This window comes from Bufo gargarizans, chromosome 5, assembly GCF_014858855.1.
Source record: "Bufo gargarizans isolate SCDJY-AF-19 chromosome 5, ASM1485885v1, whole genome shotgun sequence".
NCBI classification, from domain to species: Eukaryota; Metazoa; Chordata; class Amphibia; order Anura; family Bufonidae; genus Bufo; species Bufo gargarizans.
Genome location: NC_058084.1, coordinates 184,301,486 through 184,316,457, shown reverse-complemented (window position 1 = coordinate 184,316,457; position 14,972 = coordinate 184,301,486). Strand labels below are relative to the sequence as shown.

The following is a 14,972-nucleotide window of genomic DNA, read 5'->3' as shown; positions in this document are numbered from 1 at the left end:
ATATATTTGGTTGCATTTAAGATACTAGAGAAAGAAGCAACATTCCAGGTGCAGCGGCGCCGGTGGCAGTGCACAGCCACCCATGCTGAAATAAGTGGAGCTACTATTATATACAGTTGATAACATGGGAAGAGTAGTATTCACAAAATAACTATATTATGAATGATTTGTGCCATCACTGAGGGTTTTAACCCTTTTTTTGTTATAATATATGAACTAAATAAAAGTGAAGTCTTAACTGTTTAGTGGTACACGTACCAATAGGTTGCACATAGTCTTTTGACTATATGTATAATATGATACTGGTAAAAACGCCAGCACTTGTGTCAAGGGTCGATTGACTTAATCTATGCCCCACAGTGTACATCCATTAGGAAATAGAAACTCGTTTACTGACTACTACTTTCAGGAGAAGAGACATTTGGTTTTTCGAGTGACCTCTGTTTTGGTCAGCTTATATGTAGGGGTTGAATTGGAATTTCTGGGGCTTTGTTTCACTGCTAAACTCTGCCTTATTACAGCACTAAGCTCTGCTCCATCACACTGCTATGTTCCACCCCATTGTACCACTCATACCGCTAAGCCTGACTTTCAGCTTAGGCTACTTTCACACTAGCGTTCGGGTTTCCGTTCGTGAGCTCCGTTTGAAGGAGCTCACGAGCGGACCCGAACGCAGCCGTCCAGCCCTGATGCAGTCTGAATGGAGGCGGATCCGCTCAGACTGCATCAGTCTGGTGGCGTTCAGCCTCCGCTCCGCTCGCCTCCGCACGGACAGGCGGACAGCTGAACGCTGCTTGCAGCGTTCGGGTGTCCGCCTGGCCGTTCGGAGGCGTGCGGATCTGTGCGGATCCGTCCAGACTTTCAATGTAAGTCAATGGGGACGGATCCGTTTGAAGATGCCACAATGTGGCTCAATCTTCATGCGGATCCGTCCCCCATTGACTTTACATTGAAAGTCTGGACGGATCCGTACTAGGCTATTTTCACACTTTTTTTTGCTAAAATAATGCAGACGGATCCGTACTGAACGGAGCCTCCGTCTGCATTATTATGATCGGATCCGTTTAGAACGGATCCGATCGAACGCTAGCCGAACGCTAGTGTGAAAGTAGCCTTAGCCGTGCAGTCTGGGCGCTAGCGTGACTGCTCTACAGCTGGGAAGAGCCCCCTTCCTTGGATCATGTGCAGCTGAACTGGTAATATGTCCACTTCTCTTATCATTTTTTCAGCCAACCACTTATGACAGCAGAGGGCTCCCTAATCTCTGGGACCTCAAGCATTTACATGGTCTGAATGGTGATAAAGTTGCCCCTTTCTATATGGTAGGTATAATACTGTTCATAGAATGTTTATACTACATTCCTACATTTCTACAGTATATTATATGATCCAAACAGATAGTTTTTTTAACATAAAGAATGATGAATACAGAACATAAAAAGAAAACTTAGGGACCAACTAAGAGGGAACTGGATCCTCAAGCAGTAAAAATCATGAGCACAGTATAGCTATAATTCATTTTGATTAATAAAATATACCTAATGTACTTAAATCTCGAAATGTTCAGTCCAGCCCTGAACATATATACTGCATTCTTGCCTCTTTTCAATGAATAAAAAAATTACATCAATAGCAGCAAAGGACATGAAATAAAGGCTGTTTTAGGGGAATCTTCAGGATAGTTTGATAAATAATGCTTTTTCTTACTATTATTGTGATAAATGACAGTACAAACCAAGGTTGCACAGATAATGTTCACACAGTCTTTATAAATATTGTATATTACAAAATAAGAAAAATATTGCAGAGCAGTTTTGTCTTCTTCCAAGCTATAGAGAACTCAAGGAGTAAATGCTGCATGTAATATTATGACACAATTCAGATTGGCTTATCACTCATCCTCTCAAGATTATGAAGCAATGAAGAAATTCTATTGAATAAAAATAAGATTTCCTCTTTCCACTCTGCCCTCAGAGACAGGATTTTATTCAGAACATCAATGTTTCCCAGTAACAACAGAATAACATTGTTTTCTTTATGTTATTTCAATATGGCTATAGATACTGTATATAGAAAGAACATAAAATGGAGGGCATACAACAAAATAACCTTAGACTTACTTATGAACTAAGCACAATCAATGGTCTTCTTTTTTATTACATTTTGTCATGTTGTCACTAAAGCAGGTACCTTAAGATTATCATTTCTTAAGGTACCCAAATGGCACTAAATAAAGTTGATTTGCTGGGGATTTGTCAAATATTAGGGTGCAGGAATAGTGATGTACATACAGCCAGGACCGGTGCAAGGATTTTTGACGCCATAGGCAAAGATCAGTTTTGCCGCCCCCTCATATCACTTACTCACTGACAGACACACACACACTGACAAACAGACACGCACTCAGTCACTCACTGAATGACGTACACATACACTCACTGACAGACACACATACACTCACTGACAGACACACATACACTCACTGACAGACACACATACACTCACTGACACACACTCACTGACAGACACACACTCAGACACTCACTGAATGACGTACACAGAAACTCACTGACAGACATACTGACTGACAGACACACATACACTCACTGACAGACTGACACACACCCACTCACTGACAGACTCTCACTGACAGACATACACCTACCCACTGAAACACACACACACGGAAACTCACTGACTGGCACTCACTCACTCCCAGACAAACATACACATATACTCACTGACAAACATACACATACTCACTGACAAACACACAGACACTCAATGACAGACACACATACATTTACTGACAGAAAGACAGACATACATTCACTCACTCACTGACATAAATACACAGGCAGACACTCACTCAGTCAAACACTTATACACTCACCTCCCTGGGGTCCAGTGTGGTGCAGCTCCTCAGTCCTCCAGTGCGCCGTTTAGTATGCCGGGGCCGTAATGACGTCATATTCCGGCAACACAGAGGGCACACCAGGGAGGAGTGGGGAGCTGCTAGAACAGCCTCCCTTGCCGCCCGCCTCCTCTCCTCCAGTAATTTACTGGCAGAGCAGGCACCTGCCATCAGGGTAGGCAGATGCCTGCTCTGCCATATTTAAGAAGGACCTCCACCTCCTGGCCCCCCTGTAACGACGCTGGGGGCGGATCAAGTGCCCCCAGCAGGCCGGCACCCTAGGCGAACACCTAGTTCGCCTATATGGTTGCGCCAGCCCTGCATACAGCTTCCAGTTCTGCAGCTCTGCACCATTCATTTAGCTGGGATCAGCTGTGGTACCTCTTTAAAAGTCAATAGATGAATAATATACAATATTTATTACCTGCAAATCAGAAATTACTTGAGGTCCAGTAAGTGCTGCATGTTGTAAATTTTAAACTGAGCCAAAGCCATAACTGCTCTCATGAAATGACTTCTTGAAGTGCAATTTGCAGGCATTGTGACTGGATACTAGTTTGTTGCATATGCTTTGCCAACACTTTCTGCCCTTGAGCAGTTCCAAAAGGAGTAATATATATAGTGCATTTGAAAAGTCTTAACACGCTTTTAATTTTTCACATTTTTCTAAGTTGCGTCCTTGTGTTAAAATAAAATAAAAATGTCCCCATTAGTCTGCTCTCAATACCTCATAATGAAAAAGTGAAAACAGAATGTTTAAAATCTTTGCTAATTAATTGAAAAGGACCAACTAAAATAGTGCATTTATCTCATACCCTTTACTTAGTTGAATCACCTTTGGCATCTTTTACAGACTCCAGTCTTCTTTGTTGTCACAAGTTTTGCACACCTAGATTTGGAGATTTTCTTCCATTTTTCTCTGCAGAGCCTCTCAAGATCAGTCTAGATGTATGGGGATTTTCAGTAGACAGTTATTTTCAGGTTTCTCCAGAGATATGTGATTGGGTTAGTCAGAGCTCTGGCTGGGCCACTCAAGGACACTCACAGAGTAGTCCCTAAGCCACTTCTCTGTTTTCTTGGTTGTGTGCTTAGGGTCACTGTTTTGCTGGAAGGTAAAACTGCAGCCTAGTCTGAGGTTCAAAGCACACTGGATAATATTTTCATTAAATATACCTCTGTACTTTCTGTACTTTGCTCCATTTAGCTTTCCCTCAACTCTGACCTGTCTCCCTGTCCCAGCTGCTGAAGAACACCCCCAAAGCATGAAGCTGCCACCATCATGCTTCACTTTGGCAGAGCAGTTTTCCTTCAAACATGATGCTTAGAACTGAGGCTACTACAAGTTTAATCTTGGTTTCATGAGATCGGAAAATCATAGATATCTTTTAGGTGCTTTTTTTTGCTAACTTTCATGCCTCTTTTACTGAGGAAAGGCTTGTTGCCTAGATTGTTAGAATGCTGCAGTGATGGTTGACCTTCTGAAAGATTTTCTGCACATAGGATCTTTGGAGCCTAGACAGAGTGACGATTGGGTTATTGGTCATGTCTCTTACCAAGGCCCTTTCCCCTCCATTACTTAGTTTGATTGGGTGTCCAGTTTTAGTAAGAGTCCTGTTGTTTCAGACATATTCCATTTAAGAATTATGGAGGCCACTGTGCACTTGTAAACTTTCAGTGCAGCTGAAAATGTTTGTACCCTTCTCCAAATCTGTGACTCTACATAATAATGTCTCTGATCTCTATAGGCAGTGATTCTAGTCATGGCTTGGGTTTTACTCTAATATGCAGATATGAGACTAATATAGACAGTTTTGTGTCTTTCCAAATCATGTCCAATCAACTGAATTTACCAAAGGTGGTGTCTAACCAAGGTATACCAAAATATCAAAGATGATTTCTAGTGTCATAACAAAGGACCTGAATAAGGTAATTTTTTTTTTATAAATTAGGTATTGAGTGCAGATTGATGGGGGGGATTTTTTTTTTTTTTGTAAATGGCCTCCTACCTAATAGTAAAAGCACTAATTGAGACCAAAAAAGTGATGCCAAAAGGCATATCTTGATGATCTTATTAATGTATTTGACAATGGATCCAGCTTTACATTGAAGATTGACACTCCTCAGAGTTTAAGATGCTGATGTGAAAGGTAAACAGTTTCCAATAAATGTAAATTTTAAGTATGAACATTAAGTTTCTTTTTATTCTATGAACTTACAGTATGGACATCCATATAGTTCAACTCTTAATCCAATCTGTCCTTCTCCACTCCAGTCCAGAGGAACGATACGCACATAGCTAGCTACTATTGGGTGTTGCAGCTCATGTCGGACAACAGTATCTGAGTTTATGTTTCCTGGAAATGCCTGTAGGAGATAAGAAATATTTATCTTAGTATAATCTTACAGAAATAGCATTAAATAGAACCATACTTCAGACAAGTCTTTAAGGGAATCTGTCATAAGTTGTGACAGCATGGGGTTGGCTAGAGCAGTATAAACATACCTTTTGGGGACCTTTTTGTCATCAGGAGTAATAAGAAAATAAACTTTTATTCTGCCAGGTTCTGATCCTGCAAGTGTACTAGAGGCAAAGTTTTACTGTAAAGTGTTCTCTGCATTAAGCTGCTTCAGAACCCCTTCCCTTTCTTGAGTGAGAGCTGTAGCATCCAGTTAGGAGATTACTTTCATTCGGAACAGAGGGGAGGGGTTATGAGGCAGGTCAATGCACACAACACTTCATAGTGAAACACCAACCTTAGCAATTGCAAGAGCAGAATCTGACAGAATCTGACTATTGGGGGAGCAGCTGTTTATGTTGGCAACATGAATTTAACTAAAGTGTTGTGAACCTATCTGTACAGAGGCTTCATACACCTTTATGGCAGCCTTATTACTGCTACAGACAAATTAGAGCACAAATATTACCATGACCCCTAACATGTCATCTGAATTTTATTTTATTTTTTTGAGAGAGCGGTGTAAGAAATAAATCATTTACACATAAGGTATAATACAGAAGGTTGAATTAACAACTTAGCATCAGATACACATTGCCGATTAAGTTGTACACACCGTAAATACACAAGTGATTTAATCTATAGTCATAATAAGCATGTAGGAATACAGAAGTTAAAGACATTGATTAGAATCAAAAGCATGGTGTTATTTATAAACTTTTCCTTGGCTTGCAGTGTTCATTCAATTACTACTACAATAAAATATAAAGCTTAATTAGAACCCGATGGCGCCAAAGACAATATCCAGAATTTCAGACATTGTTTAACATCTTGGAACTGAAAATTAAATTAAAACCTCTTTACTCTGAACTTAGAATGCATCCAAAAAATCACAAAAGTGTCCACTGAGTATGAAGCACTGGCACTGGTTTGCACCATTTTGATTTCAATGTTAAGCACTGAAATGCTGATGACAATCTGCTGTCTATATCTAATGGCTTATTCCTCTAGCGATGGGTTGGAATAATGAAATGTTTCACAACAATTTAAATGCAGAGGAGGCTTCATGTTCAATTAGTTGTTTATAAAAGTGGTTAAAATATTCCAAGATGAGAATAGTTTGCTTTTTAAATCTGCAGGAACCTGTGTAGTTCAATATGGCCACTTAACTACTGAAAGAACTCAATAGAACACCCATGGGAAAACCAAGATCTAGGACAAACATTTGCACAATTTATTTTATGTAATATTTTATATAAACCAATTTTCATTATAGCCATTTCACTGAACATTTTATTACAGACAATTAGAATAATGCAAATAGCATTAGTTCAAACATAGATAAAATGAAATGATCAAATTCAAAGAACCTATGTTAATGTTTTCACACAGACTTATTATTATTGGAGAATATGCAATATGCAAAACTAGTTATCAAATAAATAATAATAAAATTAAATGATTTAGCTGATGCTTTTTGATCAGGTTAAGACAAAATATGTTGTATACTGTATATTAGCCCTTGTTGTCTAATTGCTCTCTCTAACAATCTACTAGTATTTATATTTGTGATATCAGTCATTTATATCTAATCTTATAAATAACAAGAAGCTGTTTTTAAGTTGACAGTGGGTGCTCTTAACTACTGGGTCTTTGTGAAACTGTATAGGTTGTATATACACTATTATAGCCCTATATTCCGGGAAACCCCTGAGCAAGGTTGAAGGAAAAGAGACACTACTATATGTCAATATAACAGAGAAGATTATGGGTTTCATTTTTAGCATTTATCGTAAAGAATTTCTTCCAACCTATGAAATATAGTACAAATGATTGACATAAACCATAAAATAATACATTTTAGACACTTTGGAACATGACAACAAATTGAGGAGTTACGATAGAACAAAATGGAATTCAATTACATTTTACTTTCATGCTAGATCAAAAAAGAATGATAAGTAAAATTTGCAAATAGTAAAACATGAATGCTGAAATAGGATGTGTGATAGGTGAGAAACCACAGCCCACAGTGCCACCGGCAAATATGAAAAGTTGTATTTTTATTAGAAACAAAAAATAATATCCGGCACTGAGATATGCCAAGCAAAATTATAGTCTGCTAAGACTTTCCCCTTAGCCAACAAGAGAACTTTTTCCAGTGAGAGCTTTCCTTCTGAGACTGATGGTAGTGCTCTTTAACCAATAAGATGTTCCATCAGAAGGAGTGCGGAGAAACGTTCTAATTGATTAAAGATTCCCATAAACTGTGAGAATGGTATGATTCTCTGCTTCCAGCTTTCTAATCCTCTTCTAACAAATAAGCTCTTTACACTTAATTTCAGGACCATTTGTGCTACTGCACATAAAATTATGATGCTGGCTGGTGTCAGGTCCTCTGTGCCACAGTGACTAGAGTTGAAAAGGGCAAGGAGGAAGATAGAGGTGTGTACTATATATGTAGACATTTGGTGTGAGGTCTAAATGTAGATGTCTGATCAAGAGTCTAGTCTGATTTCTTTTGGGGTCTAATTTAAGAATTTGGGGATCTAGACTGTAGTCTGGTTAATTTTGGGTCCCAAGTTTGAATTTATTTAAAGTGGTTGGCCACATTGCAATATTTATGGGTTACTCATCATTAGAAATTAGCAAATTTGATTTGGCCGGTTCGCCGAATTCTCCGAAAAGATTCAATTTGATCCAAATTTATTTATGACGAATAGTGCTAAAGGGAACCTGTCACCAACTTTATGCTGACCTCACTGAGTATAGCATTAAGTAGTGACAGAAATGCTGATTTCAGCAGTGTGCCACTCATGAGCTAATAATAAGCGGTTGCCGAGAACCAGCATCATAATCATTACAGCAACTGGCGTACATACAGGGGTTGCAGAATCGCAGTTGCGACCGGGTCCGGCACTCCAGGGGGCCCGGATGCCTGTGGACCCCCCCAGGCCTCCCTAAAGCATGGTAAAAATGGCAGCTGGCAGCGGCCCCGCTGTACCCACATGTAATGAAGCACTCTGATGGGACCCGGCATGAAGTACAGTGGCAGTTTTGGGCCCCATCAGATCGCTCCATGCCTTCATTACATGTATAATATGGGGGGGGAGGAAGAGGGGGGGAGCGCACACTCATTCACACACACCCGGCCAGACAGTTCGTTTCCATAGTGAAGCAGGGAAACCTCTGTGCTCCCTGCTTCACTGATCTTCAGATCTCAGGAGCTCCCCCTGCTGGCCCCACATCGTGCTGATGGCTGTGGGATGAGAGCTGAAAGCCCAGGAATCTGCCTTCTGCACAGCCAGCAGCGAGATGAGTGTGGGAGCCTGTCATCAGGGAAGAAGGTAAGTATGTGTTTTTCTAACGCTGCACACTGGGGGCAAGGGAAGGGGGTGTTTGATGGGCACAACTAGAGTGAGGGGGCACAAAAGTTGGCATCTCTACTGAGGGGCACTGAATCTGTCATAACTAATTTGAGGGGGCACCTAATCTGGCATAACTACTGAGATGGGCGCACATATAAAGGAATTATGAGGGGGCCACATATGAAGACATAACTACTATGAGGGGGCCACATAATCTGGCATTACTACTGTGAGGTTACACATAACCTGTCATTACTACTGTGAGCGGCACATAATCTGGGCATTACTACTGTGACGGGGCACATATCTGGGCATTACTACTGTGAGCGGGCACATAACTGGGCATTACTACTGTGAGTGGGCACATAACTGGGCATTACTACTGTGAGGGGACACATAATCTGACATAACTAATGTGAGGGAGGCACATATCTGGGCATAAATACTGTAAGGGGGCACATTTTGGGCATTACTACTGTGAGGGGGCACATATCTGGGCATAACTACTGTAAGGGGACACATATTGGGCATGACTACTGTGAGGGGGCACATATCTGGGCATAACTACTGTGACAGGAACCAAGGTGGGCATAACTATTGTGAGGGGCCACAAGGTGGGCATTAGTACTGTGCAGTTGCAAATGCGGGGAAAATTCCTAGATTACATTTGCATGGCTCAGTCTTACAGGCCAGCACAGTGCCCCCTGCTGGTGATTTCACAGGAGCAGTCACCATCCCTTCCTTATGTGATTATTCTTTTTTTCTCACCACAGGGACCTTGTTCTGGATCCAGCGGACATCACGCCGACGTCAATGACACCCTGGATGGAGTAGGACCAGATTTTATTACGACTGGGTGAGTGTAGCCATGCATTGGGCTTCGTGCGGGTAATCGGCTGCGTGAAAGAGAGCCAAGCCCCATTCCGGACAGCAGAGACATGGAGCATTAACATGAAAAATGACTTTAGAACATATGTATAACTGTACTGCACAAGGGCTAATAAGACCCCAATAACAAAAACTGTTTGCTGGAATTACAGAGGTATTTCAAAACTAAAATGCACAGCAGTATAATGGCAATTTGGATCCGCAGTCAATGCAACAAGATGTAATAGGATTTTTCCTATTACCCAGGCTTTAGACACCCCAATTGAACCCTGTTCTGCTTTAATACTGTGAAATAATTCCTCCCTATCCTTTCCTACACTTCTAATGCTCTTTCCCTAAACTTCTATTGAGCAAAATATACATTTTCAAGTCTTTCCTAGCACTGTCCCTAGCGCCTGCTAATGTCTCTCCCTCCACTTAGTACACTGAAAAATAGCTGAATCCAAGAGGGCTGAGGCTACTTATATGGCTGTGACATCACAGGGCTGGCTGGCTGCTGATTGGCTGCATGCATGTCATTGTGGGTGATCCCTCATTCCCTGAGTTCCTTGCTCCATGTCCTAACATGTGAAGCAGCCATTTTATGAAAACATTTGATTCTTTACCACGATTTGGTGCAAATCAAATAATTCCTGAAATTCGTATTGAATTCCACTTTGTCAGCTTTATTCGCTCATCTCTACTAGCAACAATAGGATCCATGGATAACATGGATGCTTACTGAGCAGGCACTTTTTGGGGCATATGTGGGTGTAGATGGTAGCAGGGAAGTGCAGTGAAGTGACACGTCAAAGGTGGAGCATACGGTAAAGTATGTGCTAGTCTTTATCTGGCACAGCCAGACAAGTTCGCTGAGTTGGTGAATGAGGGAAATGTCAATTCAGAAGCAAACAAGCCATTAGTCCCTGTTTAAAGGAGCCAGGATCAAAAACAGCCATGAAAAAGAATATAGAAAGCAATTAATGAAGATAGCTTAAGCAGTGACAGAAATACGAGGAGTAGAGATGAGCGAATCGAAGTTGACGAGTTGGAATTCGATCCGAATTTCAGGCAAAATTTGATTTGCACCGAATCTGAATTTTCTCACGCTTCGTGGTAGCAAATTGCATTTTTTCCTAAAATGGCTGTTGCACATGTTAGGACATGGAGCAAGGAACTCTCGGAATGATGAATCACCCACAATTCCAGGCATGCAGCCAATCAGCATCCAGCCAGCCCCTGTGATGTCACAGCCCTATAAGTGCTAGGAAAGACTTAAAACTTTTATTTTGCTGAATAGAAGTTCTGGGAAAGATCATTAGAACTGTAGGGAAAGGATAGGGAGGAATTATTCCACTGTATTGAAGCAGAATAAGGTTCAATAGGGGAGTTTACAGCCTGGGCAATAGGAACAATCCTATTACACCTTGCTGCACTGACAGGGGATCCAAATTGCTATTATACTGCTGCTTTCAGGTTTGCAATAGATGATACCAATGTAATTCCAGCAAACCATTATTTTTATTGGTGTGCAAGTGCTGTGTGATACAGCCATTAACAGTGTGTATTACTAGGACATATTTCTATGTCTTATTAGACCTTGTAAGGTGCAGTTATATGTTCTAATGCCTTTTTTGGCATGTATTAGTGGAAAAAAAAGTCTTATTAGCCAATAAGCTGTGCAGTTATATGTTCTAAAGCCTTTTTGGCAAGCATAAGTGGCAAAAAAAAAGTTATTTGCCGTTCACGGTCGCAGTTTTATGTTCTAAAGCCTTTTTTTGCGTGTATTATGTATTAGTGGTGAAAAAGAAAAAGGGCTTATGTGTGGTAAAGTAAGAAAATGTATGCCCTTTTTGGCGTGTATTAGTCGCAAAAAAAAATATTATTTGCCTCTCATATCGGCAGTTATATGTTCTAAAGCCTCTTTTTGGCGTGTATTAGTGGGGAAAAAGAAAAAGGGCTTATTAGCCTTTGTGTGGTGAAGTGAGAAAATTAAAGCTAGAGATGAGCACATTTCTCAAAATTCGATTCAGCTGGTTCGCCAAATTTTCTGAAATGATTTGCTTCGATGCAAATTTACTTGCGGAGAATAGCCGGCTATTTCCGGGCTGCAGAGAGACTTTATAGGGGTGTAGGACACTGTGCCTTGCAGTAACACGTATAGGGAGTGTGCTGTGGTAGTGAAATAATATTATTACATTACATTACAGGTTAATGTTAGCGTCAAGAAGAAGCGCACTCCTTTTACACCATCGCCAGCAGATTCCACATACATGTAAACAGAACCTGTTCTATTAAATGCTTATACAAGTAGAACCCACCCAACAGAGTGGAAAGGGTGTCAGGAGTAAATGTCACTGATTAATTTGCCCTTCCTCTGATCCGTAAGAACAATAAACCACAAAAAACGGATCCTGTCTGTGGCGCATACACCTTCACTCAATCAGCATTTGCTCAATAATCCATCAGTATTGCTAATGCCAAAAAAAACAGGAGTGGATCTAACACAGAGATGACACATGAATGGAATATTTGCATGTCTTCTGTGTTTTGTACCCACTCCTGCCTTTGGTGCTCTTTGGCTACCAAATCATAAGCCAATTCTGATGGGACCATACAGGCCTTACAGCTGCTACACAGACAGGATCCGTTGTGCGTCTCGATTTTCCTTCCTTCTCACAGGTCAGAAGAAGGGTTAAAAAAAATGATGATGTCAGGCAGGCCGAAAGTCAATATAGTGGCCCTGTCATGAAGTGGGGATGATGGGAAGAGCATGAGGAGACCACAGAGTTGCCTAATGACAGGGTCTGGAGGTTTTGGCAGGATCAGGAGGCCACAGAGTGGCACAATGACAGAGTCTGGAGTTTGCAGCAGTGTGAGGAGGCCACCGAGTCGCACAAATGACAGAGTGTGGAGGTGGCAGCAGTATGAGGAAGCCACCGAGTGGCACAATGACAGAGTCTGGAGGTGGCGCGATAGCAGCATCAGAAGGAGTCCACAGGGTGGCACAATGACCAAGTGTGGAGGTGGCGGCAGCATCAGGAGACCACAGAGTAGCAAGGTGACATAGTGTGGAGGTGGCGGAAGCATCATACAGCCACAGAGTGGCAAGGTGACAGTGTGGAGGTGGCAGCAGCATGAGGAGGCCACAGAGTGCCACGACGATGAGAGATTGTGGAGGTGGCAGCAGCATGAGGAGGTGACAGAATGGACGCTTCGTCTATTTATTTCTAGTGAATATGGGACAGAACAGAAGGTAAAAATTTCTCAACTTAATAAAGTGCTGCTTAAAAGAAGATTTAATGATACACGTTCTCCGGCACAAAAGGCTTGGCAAATTGATTGTCCGTGAATTTTCTTCGAAGATTTGTATAATGTATTGGCGAATGTAAGTTTACTTTCTTATAGTTTTTATCAAGTTTTGGTCCAATTTAATAATAAATATTTAATAAATGTAATAATAGAAATTAAGCGTTGCCAAGACAGGAGAGAATCCGTCAGTCTTCTGTTTATTCGACGACTTGGTTGCGATGGAGAAAGCATTCCATAAAACAATTTCTCTCCACCTGGAGACTAATCCTGTCAAAATTGATGCAAGTGCGGTATCTGCTGCTCATCGAGCCAGATACTTCTGGGGGAACCTGACTGGCATGAACATGCCTCTAGTAGCTACAGACAATGAGAAAACAAAGCTTCATGATAGCTTGGAGCCCGGAAGAGTCACAAAGTTCATCAAGATTGAGACCATAACTACCAGTCCTTGGTCTCTTCGTCAGGGAAAACCTCACGAGTTCCCAGTCATCATGGATAGGAAGGAGGACATCCTGTGGTGCACGGAGATGGAGAGGGTCTTCGGATTCCCTATGCACTATACGAACGTCTCAGAAATGAACCGCTGTTCCCAACAGCAGTTCATTGGAAGGTCATGGAGCGTCCCGGTCATCCGTCATTTATTCGCCCCACTGAAGGATTTTATTGAAAGTGTATAGAAGCCACACAGGGCCTCCACGCTGCAGATTTATCATGGAGACATCATGGAGATTTTACCGCATATAACTACAGCTCTGAACGCTGAATACATCTTGTTTTTCGACCAAAATACATCACTAAAGATTTTACCACATATAACTGCGGCGCTGAACGCTGAATACCATTTGTTTTTCGACCAAAATACGTCAATAAAGATTTTACCACATATAACTGCAGTGCTGAACGCTGAATAAAATTTGTTTTTCGACCGAAATACGTCAATAAAGATTTTACCACAAATAACTGCAGCGCTGAACGCTGAAAAAAAATAGTTTTTCGACCAACATAAGGCACTAAATATTTTATCACATATAACTACAGTGCTGAATGTTGAATACATTTTGTTTTTCGACCGAAATACGTCCCAAATGTTTTTACCACATATAACTGCAGCGCTGAACGCTGAATGCATTTTCTTTTTCAACCGAAATACGTCACAAAAGTTTTTACCACATATAACTGCAGTACTGAACACTGAATAAAATTAGTGTTTCGACCAAAATACGTCAATAAAAATTTTACCACATATAATTGCAGCGCTGAACACTGAATAACATTTGTTTTTCGACCGAAATACGCCAATAAAGATTTTACCATATATAACTGCAACGCTGAATGTTGAATAAAATTCGTTTTTCGACCAAAAATACATCAATAAAGATTTCATTACATATAACTTCAGAGCTGAATGCTGAATACATTTCTTTTTTCGACCGAAGTATGTCCCAAAAGGTTTTACCACATATAATTGCAGTGCTGAATGCTGAATAAATTTTCTTTTTCGACCAAATATGTCCCAAAAGGTTTTACCACATATGACTGCAGCGCTGAACGCTGAATACATTTTTTTCCGCTACTGAAATACATCACTTAAAGCTTGGGACTCTCCACCTCGACTGCCACAAGCCATCAGTTCTCTAAAAGGTGCAGAGTACACCTCTTGGAAAGGGACGGACTGCAGCACCAGCAACTTGGACAGCAGCACGTTCAGCATCTGCGGCGTTGGATGCATTCACGCATACTGTTGTCTCTTTGCAATCGCTTCGGTGATCGATTGCTAATGGAATGACTGATGAGGAGTAGGAGGAGCAGGACCAGCAGGACCAGCAGGCGATGGGAACGACAGACAGCTACTTTCGGCTGAGGTGGTAGAGCTTTGACTGCCTGAAATCGGTTGCGGCGTGCTACTGGGTGATGCAGCGGTTGCTGCGGCAGGCTGGACCACCACATCAGAGCCATGGTTCTCCCAGGCCACTTTATGGTGACGCTGCATATGTTGATGCAGGGCTGTGGTGCCAACATTGGCACACTGGCCACGCTTCACCTTTTGCCCACAGA

The 14,972-nt window shown here is 41.4% G+C and overlaps 1 protein-coding gene across 1 annotated transcript in view; it reads right to left on the bottom strand.

The window, feature by feature from the left end:
• Positions 1–14,972, bottom strand: part of CNTNAP2 (contactin associated protein 2) — a 2,163,381-nt gene that overhangs the window by 1,292,148 nt on the left and 856,261 nt on the right. The window contains exon 4 of the mRNA XM_044295439.1: positions 5,131–5,278. Coding sequence (XP_044151374.1) covers positions 5,131–5,278 — 148 coding nt within the window. The remainder of the gene's footprint in view (positions 1–5,130; positions 5,279–14,972) is intronic.